Source organism: Mobula hypostoma, chromosome 6, assembly GCF_963921235.1.
Source record: "Mobula hypostoma chromosome 6, sMobHyp1.1, whole genome shotgun sequence".
NCBI classification, from domain to species: Eukaryota; Metazoa; Chordata; class Chondrichthyes; order Myliobatiformes; family Myliobatidae; genus Mobula; species Mobula hypostoma.
This window is the reverse complement of record NC_086102.1, coordinates 4,573,454-4,593,277: the sequence shown is the minus strand read 5'-3', so window position 1 is coordinate 4,593,277 and position 19,824 is coordinate 4,573,454. Positions and strand designations below refer to the sequence as shown.

Below are 19,824 nucleotides of genomic sequence, written 5' to 3'. Positions count from 1 at the left end.
TTAACAGACCCTTCCAGCCCTACAGGTCTGTGCTGCCCAGTTACACCCATGTGACTAATAAAGCTACTAACCGGTGGATGTTTAGAATCTGGGAGGAAACTGATGGGGAGAGTGTATAAACTCCTCAAAGACTGCAGTGAGAATTGAACCTGGGTCTCTGGTGCTGTAATATTTTTACACAAACTCTTACGCTGCTGTTGCACCCGTTGTGGATCATGTGACTCGAAGGGAGGTGTGACTTTTCCCTGTCCCAGTGACTGACCCACCCTTGTCCTTTCCTCCAGGATACACCCGGGACACTTCTTTCCTGGAGAAGGTGATGGAGATTATCAAGGAATTGCGGAGACAGAATCCCAAGCTGGTCTACGGTGAGTGTCAGAAATGCCGATCAGATTCTGTCCTGGAAGCTTAGTCAATATCATGTGACACACAGCCACACCAAGAATGTTCTAAGCTCCCACTGGCCAGAGGTTATCGATACACCTGACCTTTTCCCTCCTGGTGCCTGACATTGTTTGGATATCACTAGTTTAAACCTTTGTAATCCCTTGCCCAGATGGCATTGTTTGTGGAGTGACTTTGAATTGTCGCTGTGTACAAGGAAACTGATTTGATTGATGGGCTATTGAATGACTCTCCTTGAGTTTAGAGTGCAGTGGAATACAGGGTTCATGCTGACAATGCAGAGGAGGGTGCGTTGCTTTGGAGTGAAGTCGAGGAGTGAGATAATCCACGTGGTGGCCCTGTCTGCTGTTCTGCTCTCCAATTCCTTTTAGCTCCTCGGGCAGATAGTCCTATCTCTACAGTTCCCTTTTGATACTTCCTGTTGAATTTCCACCCCAATCACAGTCACTCCCTGAGGAAATTCCTTTTCCCCCCACCCCAATCACAGTCACTCCCTGAGAAAATTCCTATTCCCCCTACCCCAATCACAGTCACTCCCTGAGGAAATTCCTGTTCCCCCTACCCCAATCACAGTCACTCCCTGAGGAAATCCCTGTTCCCTGTCCTTTTACCCCACCTACCAAAATAAACCATGATTTGCCCCTCTCCACCTCCTAAAAATATTAGCGCTTTTTGTTACATGTTCAGAGTAATGTTGAAACATACAGGGGGGAGCAGCATTTGTGTCGATAACTAACCCAGTCTGAGCTGGTGCTGTGGCCTCCACCTAGTACACTCCAGGGAGAAAATTGGAGGATGATTGGTTGTTGATTAATTAGTATGTCAAAGGTTCAGATTCAAAGTAAAATTTATTATCAGAGTACATACGTGTCACCGAGTCACAGATTCTTTTCCTGCGGGCATATTATGGAACAGTAACTGTGAAGAGGATCAATAGATAACAAACTGAAAATGCAGATATAAATAAATAGCAATAAATAACAAGCATGAAATAACCACAGAACAGAGTCCTTAAATGAGTATAGTTATACCCTTTTGCTCAAGAGCCTGATGGTTGAGGGGTAGTAACTGATCTTGAACCTGGTGGTTCGAGTCCTGAGGCACCTGTACCTTCTACCTGATGACAACAGTGAGAAAAGAGCATGGCCTGGGTGGTGAGGATCTTTGATTGATGCTGCTTTTCTATAGCAATGTTTCATGTAGATGTGCTCAATGGTTGGGAGAGTATTGCCTGTGATGTACTGGGCCAAATCCACTACCTTTTGTAGGATTTTCTGCTCAAAGGTGTTGGTGTTCCTATACCAGGCAGTAATGCAGCCAGTCAGTATGTACCTGTGGAAAACCTTGGCAAACTTCTGTAGATATGTGGTGGACAGTTTACTGACTGGTTGCATTGAGGCCTGGTATGGGAACATCAATGCCTTTGAGTGGAAAATTCTACAAAAGTTAGTGGAGAAAACCTACAAAAGGTTATGGGGAGTAGGCAGGAGACTGGGGTTGAGAAGGATAATAAATCAGCCTCGATGCAATGGTGGAGCAGATTTGATGGGCTGAATGGCTTAATTATGCTCCTGTGTCTTATCGTCCTATCCAGCCCCCACTTGTAACTCGAGAGCTCCCATCCCAGTAATTTTTGAGACTAACAGAGGACTTCAGCACAGAAACACACCCCATTGGCCCATCCAATCCATGCTGAACTGTTCAAAGTTCAAATTTCAAAGTAAATTTATTATCAAAGTACATAGAGTATATGTCACCCTGGGATTCATTTTTGCAAGCATTCACATAAATACAAGAAACACAATAGAATCAGTGAAAGACCACACCCAACAGGACGGACAAACAACCAATGTGCAAAAGATAACTAACTGTGCAAATATAAAAGGAAAAAAAATCAGCAATAAATATCGAGAACGTGAGATGAAGAGTCCTTGAAAGTGAGTCGATAGGTTGTGGAACAATTCAGTGATGGGGTGAGTGAAGTTGTGTGAAGTTATCCCCTCTGGTTCAGAAGCCTGATGGCTGAGGGGTAATAAAGTGAAATACTTGGGAAGTTTTGCTCTCTGGAAGATGTCACCTATAGAATTGTTGTTCGCTGGTGCCATCTTGTTTCCATACCAGACTGTGATACAGCCAGTCAACATACTCTCCACACGCATCTGTAGAAGTATGTCAAAGTTTTAAATGTCATGCTGAATCTGCTTTCTTTGTAATGGCACTTACAAAACATCTTGCGTGCATCTTTTCCAACATGATCACATAAGAGATAAACTTCCAAATAACTAACTCCAGTCAGATGAGGGTTGAAGAGCATCAGGCATCACACCATGCTCTCTTCTCAGTGCTGCCGTCAGGAAGAAGGTACTGGAGCTGTAGGTCCCACATCACCAGGGTGAGGAACAGTTCTTACCCTGTAACCATCAGCCTCCTGAACAGCGTGGATAACTTCACTCACCTCAACAATGAACTGACTCCACAAACTATCAACGCTACCACTCAAATTTTCAGTATTACTTACTTTTCAAAAACTCTTTGCACAATTCGCTTTCTTTAAAGACCATGATATAGGACCAGAATTAAGCCTTTCAGCCCATCAAGTCTGCTCTGCCATTCCATCACGGCTGATTTGTTATCGCTCTCAACCCCATTCTCCTGCCTTCTCCCCGTAACATTTGACACCCTGACAGATCAAGAACCTATCAATCTCTGCTTTAAATACACCCAATGACTTGGCCTCCACAGCCATCTGTGGCAAAGAAATCCAGATTCACCACCCTCCTGCTAAAGAAATTCCTCCTCACTAAAGTTCTAAATGAGCATCTTTCTATTCTAAGGCTCGCTACTAAAAGAAGCACCCTTTCTACATCTACTCTATCTGGGACTTTCAACATTCAGTAGGTTTCAATGAGAGTCTCCCCTCATTCTCTTGTGAATGCTGGCCCAGAGCCATCACATGGTCCTCATACTTTAACCCTTTCAATCTAGGGATGTTCTCAGTATTTGTTTACTTTTTTATTATTGGCACAACTTACCACCACCTGTACATACGTTGTTGGTCTTTGTTAGGTATCGTTTTAATCAATTCCATTGTATATTTTAATCTTCCTGTGAATGCCTGCAAGAAAATGAATCTCAGGGTTGGTTGTATACGGTGACATATATGCACTTTGGTAATAAATTTACTTTGAAGGGGAGCACTAGTGTCAGACTCAGAGACTGGGAACAAAATTCAAAGTAACAAAAGTACATATACTGTATGTCACCATATACAACCGTGATATTCATTTTCTTGTGGGCAATCACAGTACATACAAAGAAATAAACAAATAATAATAAATAAACAAATATCAAGAACATGAGACAACCAGTCCTTGAAAGTGAGTCTATAGGTTGTGGGAACACCAGAGTTGAGGTGAGTGATGTTATGCCCTCTGGTTCAGGAGCTTGATGTTTGAAGGTTAATAACTGTTCCTGAACCTGGTGGCATGTGGCCTGAGGCTCCTGTAGCTTCTTCCTGATGGTAGCTTGGGTGGGTGGGGTTCCCTGCGGATAGGTGCTGCTTTCCTGCAGCAATGCTGTCTGTGGATGTGCTCAATGGTGGGGAGGGCTTTACCTGTGATGGATGGACTGTATCCACTACTGTTTGTAGGATTTTCTCTTCAAAGGCTTTGGTGTTTCCATACCAGGAGTGGGTTGTGGGGCACACTCAACGTAAAAGAAAATTGCTCATTTATTCTCTTACAGTTTGTGATCCGGTGATGGGCGATAAGAGAAATGGGGACGGGTACATGGTGAGTGGTGTGCCTCTCTGCACTTCGTGTCCATTTTTTTGTGTGTGTGTGTTTGTGTGTGTGTATGTATGTGTATGTGTGTGTATGTGTACGTGTGTCTTGTCTCCCTCTCTGCCTCTCTCCCCCACCACCCTTTCCCTTCCTCCACCTCTCCCCACTTCCACCCTGCCCAACGTTTAGCAGGTTGTTTCATTGCTGAAGGTATTCTTCTTTTCCTAGTATGTTCCAGAGAATCTTCTTCCAGTCTACAAGGAGAAGGTGGTTCCGCTGGCTGACATCATCACTCCGAACCAGTATGAGGCAGAGTAAGTGGCTGCAGATCGCAACTCCCTGCCCTGCCTCTGTGTCCAAGCCCAGCCTCTCAGCCTCTGATCGAAGCAGGAGAGTGCAGTATCCCTGGTGAATGTCTTGCCCTTCGTCCCCCTCTCCACACCCCTACTGGGTTTTTTCTTCTCACTTGTTTATTTAGAGAGACAGTGTGGAATATGTCTCCTAACTTTGGTCTGTGGAGGGAACTCACAAGCACGCAGGAACAGCATGCAAACTTTCTGACAGAGGATTTCGGAGTTGAACTCCGAACCCTGAGGCCCCGAGCTGTAATAGATCGTGCTGACCACTGTGTTCCCATGGCGCCCATCACAGTCTTTTGTCCTGAGCCAGCCGTTCAAACTGTCCTCAAGTTCAGCCCATCCTCAAAGATCCTTCCACTCCCAGGGGTAAGACTGCCCAGAACTACTGTTGATGTTTCTGTAGCTCTGGGTTTTCACAAATGAGGTTGCCAGCCCCATATTCAACCCTCCTTCTTTCACAGCAGGGCTTGGGATCGTCCACGGTGGAGTCCATTCCCAACCCTCCTCCTCTGGCAGTCGGGTGGGACTGTCCATGCGGAGTTTATGTCCAAACCTCTTCCTTTCTCAGCCAGGCTTGGGACTGTCGCTGGCAGAGTTCCCACTGGATTGCCTTGCTTCACCGTGGAATGAAATCAACAAATACTTTGGTCAAGGTTAGATAAACAGAATGTGCCAAGTTTGTAACATCTCTTATCACCAAGTGTTTTACAACGCATGACCTTGACTGATGAAGAGTCTTTGGTTAATGCGGATTATCTAGAAGGGTACAAGGGAAGGCGAGAAACAGGAAGGTAAGAAACAGGAATGTTTGCTAATTCTGAGGCAACATTCAGACCCGAAAGGCCTAGACAGAGTGGATGTGGAGAGGATGTTTCCTATAGTAGGGAGTCTTGGACCAGAGGACACTGAGTGGATGTGGAGAGGATGTTTCCTATAGTGTGGGAGTCAAGGACTAGAGGGCACAGATAGAGTGGATGTGGAGGGTATGTTTCCAATTGTAGGGGAGTCTAGGACGAGAGGGCACGGATTGAGTGGATGTGGAGAGGATGTTTCCTTTATGGGGTGAGTCGATAGACAGTAGGTGCAGGAGTAGGCCATTCGGCCCTTCGAGCCAGCACCACCATTCACTGTGATCATGGCTAATCATCCACAATCAGTATCCAGTTCCTACCTTATCCCCATAACCTTTGATTCCGCTATCTTTAAGAGCTCTATCCATCTCTTTCTTGAAAGCATCCAGAGACTTGGACTCCACAGCCTTCTGGGGCAGAGCATTCCATATATCCACCACTCTCTGGGTGAAAAAGTTTTTCCTCAACTCCGTTCTAAATGGCCTACCCCTAATTCTTAAACTGTGGCCTCTGGTTCTGGACTCGCCTATCAGCGGGAACATGCTTTCAGCCTCCAGCATGTCCAATCCCTTAATAATCTTATATGTTTCAATAAGATCCCCTCTCAGCCTTCTAAATTCCAGAGTATACAAGCCCAGTCGCTCCAATCTTTTGACATATGACAGTCCCGCCATCCCGGGAATTAACCTTGTGAACCTACGCTGCACTTCCTCAATAGCAAGAATGTCGTTCCTCAAATTTGGAGACCAAAACTGCACACAGTACTCCAGGTGTGGTCTCACCAGGGCCCTGTACAGCTGCAGAAGGACCGCTTTGCTCTTATATTCAATTCCCCTTGTTATGAAGGCCAGCATGCCATTAGCTTTCTTCACTGCCTGCTGTACTTGCATGCTTGTTTTCAATGACTGATGTACAAGAATACCTAGATCTCGTTGTACTTCCCCTTTTCCTAACTTGACTCCATTTAGCTAATAATCTGCCTTCCTGCTCTTACCACCAAAGTGGATAACCTCACATTTATCCACATTAAACTGCATCTGCCATGCACCTGCCCACTCACCCAGCCTGTCCAAGTCACCCTGCATTCGCATAACATCCTCCTCACATTTCACACTGCCACCCAGCTTTGTGTCATCGGCAAATTTGCTAATGTTACTTTTAATTCCCTCATCTAAATCATTAATATATATTGTAAACAGCTGCGGTCCCAGCACTGAACCCTGCGGTACCCCACTGGTCACCGCCTGCCATTCTGAAAGGGACCCGTTAATCGCTACTCTTTGTTTTCTGTCAGCCAGCCAATTTTCAATCCATGTCAGTACTCTACCCCCAATACCATGTGCCCTAATTTTGACCACTAATCTCCAATGTGGGATTTTATCAAAGGCTTTCTGAAAGTCCAGGTACACTACATCCACTGGCTCTCCCTTGTCCATTTTCATAGTTACATCCTCAAAAAATTCCAGAAGATTAGTCAAGCACGATTTCCCCTTCAAAAATCCATGCTGACTCGGACCAATCGTGTTACTACTATCCAGATGTGTCGTAATTTCATCTTTTATAATTGACTCCAGCATCTTTCCCACCACCGACGTCAGACTAACCGGTCTATAATTCCGTTTTCTCTCTTCCTCCCTTCTTGAATAGAGGGACAACATTAGCCACCCTCCAATCCATAGGAACTGATCCTGAATCTATAGAACATTGGAAAATGATTACTATTGCATCCACGATTTCTAAAGCCACCTCCTTAAGTACCCTGGGATGTAGACCATCAGGTCCCGGGGACTTATCAGCCTTCAGACCCAACTGCCTATCCAACACCATTTCCTGCCTAATATAAATTTCCTTCAATTCATCCATTACCCTAGGTCCTTTGGCCACTATATTATCTGGGAGATTGTTTGTGTCTTCCCTAGTGAAGACAGATCCAAAGTACCTGTTCAAATCGTTTGCCATTTCCTTGTTCCCCATAATAAATTCACCCGCTTCTGTCTTCAAGGGCCCAATTTTGGTCTTAACTATTTTTTTTCCTTTTTGCATACCTAAAGAAGCTTTTACTATCCTCCTTTATATTCTTGGCTAGTTTATCTTCGTACCTCATTTTTTCTCCGCGTATTGCCTTTTTAGTTACCTTCTGTTGCTCTTTAAAAGTTTCCCAATCCTCCGGCTTCCCACTTGTCTTTGCTATGTTATACTTCTTCTCTTTTATTTTTATACTGTCCATTACTTCCTTTGTCAGCCACGGCCTCCCCTTACTCCCCTTAGGATCTTTCTTCCTCTTTGGAAGGAACTGATCCTGCACCTTCCGCATTATTCCGAGGAACACTTGCCATTGCTGTTCCACTGTCATCCCTGCTAGGGTATTGTTCCATCGAACTTTGGCCAGCTCCTCCCTCATAGCTCCATAGTTCCCTTTGTTCAACTGTAATACTGACACTTCCGAGTTTCCCTTCTCCCTCTCAAATTGTAGATTAAAACTTAACATATTATGGTCACTACCTCCTAATGGCTCCTTTACCTCGAGGTCCCTGATCAAATCCGGTTCATTGCACAACACTAAATCTAGAATTGCGTTCTCTCTGGTAGGCTCCAGTACAAGCTGTTCTAAGAATCCATCACAGAGGGACTCCACAAACTCCCTTTCTTGGAGTCCGGTACCAACCTGATTCCTCCAGTCTACCTGCATGTTGAAGTCCCCCATAACAACTGTAGCATTACCTTTGCGACATGCCAATTTTAACTCCTGATTCAACTTACACCCTACATCCAGACTACTGTTTGGGGGCCTGTAGATAACTCCCATTAGGGTCTTTCTACCCTTAGAATTTCTCAGTTCTATCCATACTGACTCTACGTCTCCTGATTCTATGTCCCCCCTCGCAAGGGACTGAATAGCATTCCTCACCAACGGACACAGAGGACACAGATGGATGGATGTGGAGAGGATGTTTCCTATAGTGGGGGAGTCTAGGACCAGAGGACACAGATAGAGTGGATGTGGAGAGGATGCTTCCTTTAGTAGGGGAGTCTATACAATGCTGTCCATTTAGAACAGAGATGAAGAGGAATTTCTTTAGCCAGAGGGTGGTGAATCTATAGAATTCATTACCATAGACAACTGTGGAGTCCAAGTTCGTGGGTATATTTAAAGCAAAGATTAATAAGTTCTTGATTAGTCGGGGCATCAAAGGTTACAGGGAGCAGTCAAGAGAATGGGTTGAGAGGGATAATAAGTCAGCTATAATGGAATGTCAGAGAAGAATCAGTTAGTGTTTCTGGAAGTCATTTGTGGGGGTTTGTGTGGGAACTGTCTGGCTCCAGTTCTGATGACATTTGCCGAATTAGCAGGCAAGTTATTGCTGAGAATTAACCCACTTATTGCTGAGAATTAACCCAGCTTTGGCTTCCTTTGTCAGAATCCTCGCAGGGCGGAAGATGAACACAGAGAAGGAGGCCGTTGAGGTAATGCAGTCTGTGGTAACTATTTGATTCTTTCTGTACATCACTCTCACTAGGTTCTGTCTAATGAGATGGCAGGTCAAAGCCTATCACTCCTCTGGGGCTTTGAACAATCCTAGCTGCGCAGTCAGCAGAGTGCGACGTACAATATCTAACCTGATGTCTTCTGCTTTGTGGCGTTTGCGAGGCAATGGAGATCAGCACAGTTACAAGCCCTGCAGCCCACAATGTTGTACTGAACCAATTAAACCAGTAATTAAATCTCTAACTAAAGTATCCCTTCTGCCTACACACTCTCCACATTCCTCCATATCAAAGTACATATACAGTCCCTATAAAAAGTATTCACCCCCCTTGGAAGTGTTATATTTTGTAGTTTTGCAACATTGAATCACAGTGGATTTAATTTGGCTTTTTGACGCTGATCAACAGAAAAAAAAACATGTCAAAGTGATCTAAATAAATTCCAAATATAAAACACAAAATTGTTGATTGCGTAAGTATTCACCCCCTTCAAGTCAATAAGTCAGAATTGGCTACACTAGTGATGATTTGGTGTGTCATATTAAAGGGGTGTAAATAGCTTGCAATCAATTATTTTGTGTTTTATGTTTGCAATTAACTTAGTTCACTTTGTAGAGATCTGTCTTCACTTTGACACACAGGAGCCTTTTTCCATTGTTCAGTGTCAAAAAAAAGCCAGATTAAATCAGTTGTGATTCAATGTTGTAAAACAATAAATATGAAAACTTCACAGAGGGCTGAATACTTTTTATAGGCACTGCATGCCGCCATATACAGCCCTGAGATTTGTTTACTTGCAGGCATTCACAGTAAATGCAAGAAACACAATAGAATCAATGAAAGACCCAACGCCCGACAGGACGGGCAAACAGCCAGGGTGCAAAAACAAAAACGGCAAATGGTGCAAGCACAAAAAGAAAGTCAAAAAAAGAAATAATAATAAATAAATAAGCTTTCTCCCATTGTCCACACTCCTCTCCTATCAAATAAAGAGTCTTTAAAATTGTGTCCAGTTCAGAAAAGTTGAGTGAAGTTCTCCCCTCCAGATCAAGAGCCTTTTGGTTGAGGGGTAATAACTGTTCCTGTACATTTCTGTGTCTATCTCAGGACTTCCTAAACCCCTCTATATTTTCTGCCTCCACCACTACTGCTGGCAGTCTGTTCTGGGCACCTACCATTCTTTTTTTTCATTTTCATTTTTAAATCTTTTTTTATTAATTATTATTGAAAATCAACAACAGAGAAAAATACATCAAAATAATCAAGACAACATATCCATATGTAGAATAAGAGTTAAACTATCAACCAAACTGAACAGTATATCAATAATAATAAAAAAAAAGTTAATGCTTTTTTTTATGGAAAAAAGAAAGAAAGAAAAAAGAACCCCTACTAACTAAAACAAAAAAAACCCTAATAACAAAAAAAAGGGGGGAAAAACCCCATTTGGAGCACAAACCCAGAGCTATACGCCATACAAGCTTCCATTTTAAAAAAAAGACATCAATCCGCCAACCAAATCCATATACCCAAGCATCAGAGAAGAACCATCTTTATTAACTCAAATCAAATGATAACGGGCAAAAGAACCCCACCTTTTCTCGAAGTCAAATCTAGGATCAAAAGTTCGACTTCTAATTTTTTCCAAACTAAGACATAACATCACCTGAGAGAACCATTGTATCAAAGTGGGAGCAGAGGCATCTTTCCATTTTAATAAAATAGCCCTTCTAGCCAATAACGTGACAAATGCAATTACGTGTTGGTCTGATATAGAACTACCGTGAATATATTGAGGGATTATACCAAACAAAACTCTGAATTTATTAGGTTGTAAATTGATTTTTAAAGCTTTAGAAATTGTAGAAAAAATAGATTTCCAAAATTGTTTCAATACAGAACACGACCAAAACATATGTGTCAATGTAGCTATCTCAGTTTTGCATCTATCACACTGACTATTTACATTAGGAAATATTTTAGACAACCTCTCCTTTGTCAAATAATAACGATGTACAATTTTAAATTGAACTAGAGAATGACTGGCACAAATCGAAGAAGAGTTAACCAGCTTTAAAATTCGCAACCAATCCTCTGTTATTAAGGTCATGTTAAGCTCTCTTTCCCAATCTTGCTTAATCTTAAGTAAAGGATAGTTATCCTGTTGTAATAGTAAATTATAAATTTTCCCAATGAAACCTTTCACTAAAGGGTTCATTTTTAAAATAATGTCTAACAGGTCAGAGTCTTGTATATATGGAAAATTACTTAAATATTCTTGTAAGAAATGTCTGACCTGAAGATATTGCAAAAAATGTGAATATGAGAGAGAGTATTTAGTTACTAATTTCTCAAAGGACATCAATCGGCCTTCTTGAAACAAGTCCATAAAGGAAAAAATTACTTTATTCCTCCAAAGAGAAAAGGTAGGATCACTAAGTGAAGGTTTAAACAAATAGTTTCGATAATTTAAACTAAAAAGGTTATATTTTTTAAGATTAAAAAAACTTACAAAATTGATACTACATTCGTAATGATTGATTAATCATAGGATTTATATTTAGAATAGAAATTTTGGCTAATTGTACAGGTAAAGGAGCTCCTAATAATGAAGTTAAATGAAATTGTTTCACAATTTTCAATTCCAGATCAACCCAAGGTGGTCGTTCCTTTTTATCGGTCCAATATAACCAAGAACACGCATAACGTATATTAACCACCCAATATTACATTCTTAAATTAGGCAAAGTAAGACCTCCATCCTTTTTTAATTTTTGTAAATGACATTTTCCAATTCGTGGTCTTTTATTATTCCAAACAAAAGATGAAATAATAGAGTCAACCTGATCAAAAAACTTCTTAGTTAGAAAAATAGGAATATTTTGAAATACATATAAAAAATTTGGTAAAATCATCATTTTAACTGCATGAATTCGACCGGCTAATGAAAGTGTAAGTGGATTCCATCTAGAAAAAAATTGCTTCATAAAATCCACTAAGGGAACTAAATTAGCTCTATAAAGGTCTCCATAATTTTTAGTGATGATAATACCTAAATATTTAAAAGAATCCGTAACTTTTAAAGGAATGTCATCATATATAGAATTGGAATCATTTAAAGGAAATAATTCACTTTTATGCAGGTTTAATTTATATCCTGAAAACAATCCAAATTCATTTAGTAATTTCAATAAACTAGGAATAGATTCTTCGGGATTCGAAACATAAACCAAAAGATCATCCGCATAAAGGGAAATCTTATGAATAGTCCCATTTATAGAAATTCCTTGAATATCTTTAGCTTCACGAAGTGCAATAGCCAAAGGTTCCAACATCAAGTTAAATAACAAAGGACTTAACGGACATCCTTGTCTCGTACCCCGGGAAAGTCGGAAAAAGGGTGATCTACAGTTATTAGTAATAACAGTGGCAATAGGGCTTTTTTGTATCAATCTAATCCATTTATTAAAATTAGTACCAAAGCTAAATTTCTCTAAAACTTTAAATAGATATTTCTATTCAACTCTATCAAATGCCTTTTCAGCATCTAGAGAAACAACACATTGGGGAGTCTTAGAGAGGGATGAGTATATAATATTTAACAATCTCCGAGTGTTAGAAAAAGAATAATGGCCTTTTATAAAATCTGTTTGATCCTGAGAACTAACTTTAGCTAGTATATTCTCCATCCGATTAGCCATTATTTTTGAAAGAATTTTGGCATCCACATTTAATAATGAAATAGGTCTATATGAAGCACAATCAGTAGGGTCTTCATCTTTCTTAAGAATTAAAGAAATAGAAGCTTCATAAAATGTGGTAGGTAACTCTCCTAGCAGAAAAGAATCTTTAAGTATTTCCAACATATAAGGAGTAAGCAAATCTTCAAATTTTTTATAAAATCCTACAGAAAAACCATCCAATCCAGGAGTTTTACCAGATTGCATTGAAAGAATAACTTTCTGAATTTCTCTTTCGGTAAGAGGAGCATCAAGAATTTGCTGATCTTCAACAGATATTCTAGGAAAATCAATCTTTTGTAAAAAGGCATACATATTAGAAGGGTCAGCTGGAAGCTGAGATTTATAGAGTTCACTGTATTAGTCTTGAAAAATTTTATTAATATCTTCATAATTACAAGCTAAACTACCATCTCCCTTACGAATTTTTAAAATTTGTCTTTTAGCTCTAACTGCTTTAAGTTGAGATGCTAATAGCTTGTTACTTTTATCTCCAAACACATAAAATTGACTTTTTAATTTAAGCAAATTTCTTTCAATAGGATAAGTTAATAGTAAATTATATTGTGATTGAAGTTCAACCCTTTGTTTAAATAAATCAACATTAGGAGAAACTGCATAAGTGTTATCCAGGTCTTTAATTTGTTTTGAAATTCTATCTAACTCTATTTTTGTCTGTTTCTTGAGTTTAGCCAAATAGGATATTATCTGACCTCGCAAATATGCTTTAAGTGTATCCCATATAATCAATTTCGAGATATCTCCCATATTATTAAGAAGAAATAATCTTTTAACTGAATCTCTATAAATTTAACAAGTCCGAACTTTGTAATAAATTTTCTGGAAAACGCCAAGGCAAGTTTACATTACTAACATCATTTAACTCAAAAGTTAAGCTTAAAGGCCATGATCTGAGACAGCAATAGCATCATATTCACATTTCTGGACTTTGGACAAAAATCGGAAATCAGCTATAAAATCAATTCTCGAAAATTTGTTACAAACATGTGAATAAGAAGAATGATCTCTATCATTAGGATGTAAATTTCCCCAGATTTCTGTCAAACCGTAATCAATTAAAAAGGAATTAATAAGGGTTGCTGATCGATTTGGAAGCTACTGATTGGTTGAACTCTTGTCAGTCAAAGGGTTTAAACATCAGTTGAAGTCACCTCCCATCAGCAGCATATATTAATTTAAGTCTGGTAATAAACCAAATACAGTTTTAAAAAAAGAAGGATCATCTACATTAGGTCCGTATAGATTAACCAGGACAATTTTTCTACTACAAATTGTTCCTTTAATAATTAAAAATCTACCATTATTATCTGAGACGATGTCTTCTTGAATAAACAAAATATTAGATTTAATGAAAATAGATACTCCCTTTGTTTTATTTTGACAAGTAGCATGGTATTGAAGGCCCTTCTATGTTTTAAAAAATCTATTTTGATCACCCGTTCTCATATGCGTTCCTTGAGCAAAAATTATATCGGACTGGAATCGATTAATAATTTTAAAAGTCTTCCTTCGCTTAATAGGGTGATTCCAGCCACATACATTCCAACTAATAACGTTTATCTGTTTAAGTACCATTGGATATTATTCTTAAACACGACAATACACGCATACCATCGTGGGCTAATCAAAGATGGCGGTGATGAATATAACCAAATAGAAAACACGCTCCATAATGGGAAAAAATACAGAAAATGTGTGTGAAAAAAATAAAATCCCACGATAAACCTCAAAATGCAAAAATGCCCCCAAACCTCCCACCATCCCCAAAGATAGAAATCCGGCAAAGGAGAAAAAAAGGCTGGAACGCATCCCCAAGAAGAAAAGCAAAAGGACAGAACTCTGCATGCCGCTCAATTTAAATAATGATTTAAAAGTTTTTACTCTCAATTCCCCCGTCCCCCTTACAAAGAAATTACGTAACCTTAAGATAAGAAAGCCCAGCAAAGAAGAAAAAAATGTTTATACTTAATCATTGAAAATAAACTAAGGATTGCAAAATCAGTCTCAAAAGACACCAAAGCCATACTGTTAACCCAAACAGTTTAACCTCTAAAGAGAGAAAAGCAGCGCCATTATTCTTTAACTTACTACCTTATTTAACAAAAGAACTAAAGCTAATTATCTATTACTAAACACTCCATAATATAAGAAAAAAGTCTATATAAACTTTTATATAGCCAGCACCTCTTCCCCAGGGCACCACTGCTCAATACAAGAGGACATGGCTTTAAGGTAAGGGGTGGGAAGTTCAAGGGGGATATTAGAGGAAGGTTTTTTACTCAGAGAGTGGTTGGTGTGTGGAATGCACTGCCTGAGTCAGTGGTGGAGGCAGATACACTAGTGAAGTTTAAGAGACACTAGACAGGTATATGGAGGAATTTAAGGTGGGGGCTTATATGGGAGGCAGGGTTTGGGAGTCGGTACAACATTGTGGGCTGAAGAGCCTGTGCTGTGCTGTACTATTCTATGTTCTATGTAAACTGTAAGCAAACTTAATTAATAAAGAAAAAGGAAGATAGAAACAGATAACCAAACCAGTTAACAATGTGTCCACTGTATTAATTCACTCCGTATACTAAACAGACTTTAAAAAAAAAAGTCATTCTTTAGTCAACCAAGAAGGTCACCTCTTCTTTAAGTAATCCATCGATCAAAGGATATCTTCAGCATACCAAAATCTTCAAAGCCTGTTTTCTTTCAGAAAATTATTCAGAAACTCTGATATCCTTCATACATCAGCCATTTCCACAATAGAATCCGATGCCACTTGGGGATCCAAGAAGACACGAGGAGTAGAATCTTTAGGAAATAATTTTAATCTCTGCGGATATCTCAGAGATGGAAAAAGTCTTTTTTCATGTTGCGATCTTCATGACAGATATGAATTTGATCTGTTGTTTCATAACTTCTTGTGGATAACCTTCATAAACACGGATCTCGGAACCGTTAAATTAAAAAACTTCCTGTTTTCTTGCACATTTTATGATTTGGTCTTTAACTTTAAAGCGAAGAAAGTTGACTAAAATTGGTCGAACTTTATCTGACGAAGTGAAAATTCTGTGAGTTCTTTCAATATCGCGAAGCTGAGATAGAATATCCAGGAACAGAGTTCGAAACAAATTGGCAAAATAATCCAATAAATTCCCATTCTCAGACCCTTCTCTAAGACCCACAATCCGAATGTTATTTCCATGCAATCTTGCGTCTAAATCGACAATTTTGCATTGAGCCTGTTCCAAGCGGGTTGAAATATCCACAATCTGACGTTTCAATTCTTTAAACTCATTATTCAAGGAAACAATATTTTCCTCAATAGTCTGTAAAGTCTGTCAGAACGACTTCAACTCAGAAGTGTTATTGTCCATTTTGTTGTCGAGACCCATCAACGCACGTTCCAAACGCTCAGCCCAGACAGGCATGTCGTCTGATTTTTCTTTCGAAGTTTTTCCCTTTCCATCGCTGGGTTCAAAAAGCTGCTTTCCACTTCTTAAAGGATAGACATAATGACCACTATTTCCCTCCAAGATCCAAAAAATAAAAGTTGAACAATTCAAAGTTTAGACTGGGGAAAAGGAGGAATGAAAGGCAGCCACAAAATTTATGTATTACTCCTTTGAGCTGCAGGCAGAAGTCCCCCTACCATTCTTGGTGCCCCACACATCTCCTTTGAACTTACATCCTCTCACCTTAAATGCATGACATCTGGTTTAAGATGGTTCAACTCTGGGGGACAAAGATATCAACTGTTCCATTATATATTGCTCAAGACTAAAAATGAGATTCTGCACATGTTGGAAATCTCCAACTTCCGATAAATTTGATCTGCCTTCTTCGATCACTGCTGTCCTGGTGAAAGAACCTCCAGTTGTGGAAGCAGTTCTATAATTTAAACCCAGAGATGGTGAAAGAACAGTGACATATTTCCCAGTCTACCCACTCCCTATTGTGAAAGTTTACTATACAAAAACAGGTAAACATAGAAAATAGGTGCAGGAGTAGGCCATTCGGCCCTTCGAGCCTGCACCGCCATTCAGTATGATCATGGCTGATCATCCAACTCAGAACCCTGTACCAGCCTTCCCTTCATACCCTCGATCCCTTTACCACAAGGGCCATATCTAACTCCATCTTAAATATAGCCAATGAACTGGCCTCAACAGTTTCCTGTGGCAGAGAATTCCACAGATTCACCACTCTCTGTGTGAAGAAGTTTTTCCTAATCTCGGTCCTAAAAGGCTTCCCCTTTATCCTCAAACTGTGACCCCTCGTTCTGGACTTCCCCAACATCGGGATCAATCTTCCTGCATCTAGCCTGTCCAATCTCTTTAGAATTTTATACGTTTCAATAAGATCCCCCCTCAATCTTCTAAATTCCAGCGAGTATAAGCCTAGTCGATCCAGTCTTTCTTCATATGAAAGTCCTGCCATCCCAGGAATCAATCTGGTGAACCTTCTTTGTACTCCCTCTATGGCAAGAATGTCTTTCCTCAGATTAGGGGACCAAAACTGCACACAATACTCCAGGTATAGTCTCACCAAGGCCTTGTACAACTGCAGTAGAACCTCCCTGCTCCTGTACTCGAATCCTCTCGCTATGAATGCCAGCATACCATTCGCCTTTTTGACCGCCTGCTGTACCTGCATGCCCACTTTCAGGTAAAGCTAAATTGTGACTAAATGCCACAAATGGATATAGAACATAGAACAGTACCACACAGGAACAGGCCCTTCAGCCTGCAGTGTTGTGCTGAATCAGTTAAATTAGTAATCAAATGACCAACTAAACTAATCTCTACTGCCTTCACAATGTCCATATCCTTTTATTTTCCTCATGTGCCTATCTAACCATCTCTTAAAAATTGCTAATCTATCTGCCTTTACCACCGTCCCAGGCTCCCACCACTCTCTGTGTAAAAAGAGCTTGCCCCTCACATTTTCTTTGAAATTGCCCCCTCTCAACTTCAATACATGCCTTCTGGTATTAGATATTCGAACCCTGGGAAAAAAATCTGTCTTCCCTGACTATATTGGACATTAGATGTAAACCATTTTCAGATGTGTGGAAGGCTGGTAGAAGTGCCAAATTAATTAAAGCCCTGTATCTATATTCACTGCATAATTCTCACTGGGATAATAGTCATGTCAGTGCAGACTGTTCTTAGTTCCATTCATCTGAATTCCCTCCACACTGTCCCGTCACACACTCCCAGGACAGGGACAGTTAGATACAGAGTGAAGCTCCCTCTACACTGTCCCGTCACACACTCCCGGGGCAGGGACAGTTAGATACAGAGTGAAGCTCCCTCTACACTGTTCCATCACACACTCCCAGGACAGGGACAGTTAGATACAGAGTGAAGCTCCCCATCAGTTTGGTTGGTAACTGTGACATTGACTTTCGTAGGTAATGGATGTCCTTCACGAGATGGGCCCTGACACTGTGGTCATCACAAGCTCTGACCTACCCTCGCAGTTAGGCAGCAACTACTTGGTGACGCTGGGCAGCCAGAGGAAAGGTGAGTGAGATTGCACCTCAGTATCAACTACAGCAGTTGACTGTCCAGTGGCCATTAGCGGGAGACAGCTCCCCTTTCCCACTTCTAATTGCTGACGATGTTCTGAAAGGCCTGACTTTAACTCTGACCCAGATGTGTGATGTACCGGTTTTACACCTTGATCCCGGGAGAACACTGTTTCGTTTGGCTATGTTCATGTATGGTTTGAATGATAACTAAATTTCAACTTCATGGGTTGGTTCGTACAGAAGACACTGTTGGCTCTTCCTTGATGGTAGCAATAAGAAGGGGGCATGTTCTGGGTGATGTGGGTCCTTTTCAAGGCATCATCTTTTGAAGAACCTTGTATGAGGACCCCTATGTCCCTCTGCACCTCTGATGTTTGAATTTTCTCCCATTATAGATAATAGTCTGCAATCTTGTTCCTTTTACCAAAATGCATTATCATACAGCAGGTGGTGGAAAAGGCGAATGGTATGCTGGCATTCATAGCAAGAGGATTCAAGTACAGGAGCAGGGAGGTTCTACTGCAATTGTACAAGGCCTTGGTGAGACCACACCTGGAGTATTGTGTGCAGTTTTGGTCCCCTAATCTGAGGAAAGACATCCTTGTCATAGAGGGAGTACAAAGAAGGTTCACCAGATTGATTCCTGGGATGGCAGGACTTTCATATGATGAAAGACTGGATCGACTAGGCTTATACTCGTTGGAATTCAGAAAATTGAGGGGGATCTTATTGAAACGTATAAAATCCTAAGGGGATTGTACAGGCTAGATGCAGGAAGATTGTTCCCGATGTTGGGGAAGTCCAGAACAAGGGGTCACAGTTTGAGGATAAAGGGGAAGCCTTTTAGGACCGAGATTAGGAAAAACTTCTTCACACAGAGAGTGGTGAATCTGTGGAATTCTCTGCCACAGGAAACAGTTGAGGCCAGTTCATTGGCTATATTTAAGAGTGAGTTAGATATGGCCCTTGTGGCTACGGGGGTCAGGGGGTATGGAGGGAAGGCTGGGGCGGGGTTCTGAGTTGGATGATCAGCCATGATCATAATAAATGGCGGTGCAGGCTCGAAGGGCCGAATGGCCTACTCCTGCACCTATTTTCTCTGTTTCTATGTCCATGTTTCATACATTTCCCAACATTGTATTCCATCTGCCATTTGTTTTTGCCCATTCTTCCAATTTGCCTAAGTCCCACTGGAAACACATTGCTTCCTCAGCACTACCTACCCCTCCTCCTGTCTTCGTATCATCTGTAAACTTTGCCACAAAGCCATCAATTCCATTATCTAAATCATGACAAACAATGTGAAAATTAGTGGTCCCAATACTGACCCCTGAGGAACAACACTGGTTATTGGCAGCCAACTAGAAAAGGTCCATTTTATTCCCGCTTACTGCCTCCTGCCTGTCAGCCATTGCTCTATCCATGCCATTATCTTTCCTGTAACAGCATAGGATTTTATCTTGTTAAGCAGCCTCACGTGTGACACCTTATCAAGCGCCTTCTTTGAAAATCCACTACCTTTCCTTTGTCCACCCTGCTTGTTACTTCCTCGAAGAACTCAACAGTTTTGTGAGGCAAAATTCCCCTTTAGATTATGAGAACACTCAGTCCTCTTTTATTGTCAATTAGAAATGCATACATTCATTAAGAAATGAT

At 40.6% G+C, this 19,824-nt stretch overlaps 1 protein-coding gene across 1 annotated transcript in view; it reads left to right on the top strand.

The window, feature by feature from the left end:
* The window catches only part of LOC134347792 (pyridoxal kinase-like), a 61,325-nt gene that overhangs the window by 9,193 nt on the left and 32,308 nt on the right, over positions 1-19,824 (top strand). The window contains exons 4-8 of the mRNA XM_063050216.1: positions 285-368; positions 4,150-4,196; positions 4,416-4,501; positions 8,817-8,862; positions 18,049-18,160. Of these exons, the coding sequence (XP_062906286.1) occupies positions 285-368; positions 4,150-4,196; positions 4,416-4,501; positions 8,817-8,862; positions 18,049-18,160 (375 nt within the window). The remainder of the gene's footprint in view (positions 1-284; positions 369-4,149; positions 4,197-4,415; positions 4,502-8,816; positions 8,863-18,048; positions 18,161-19,824) is intronic.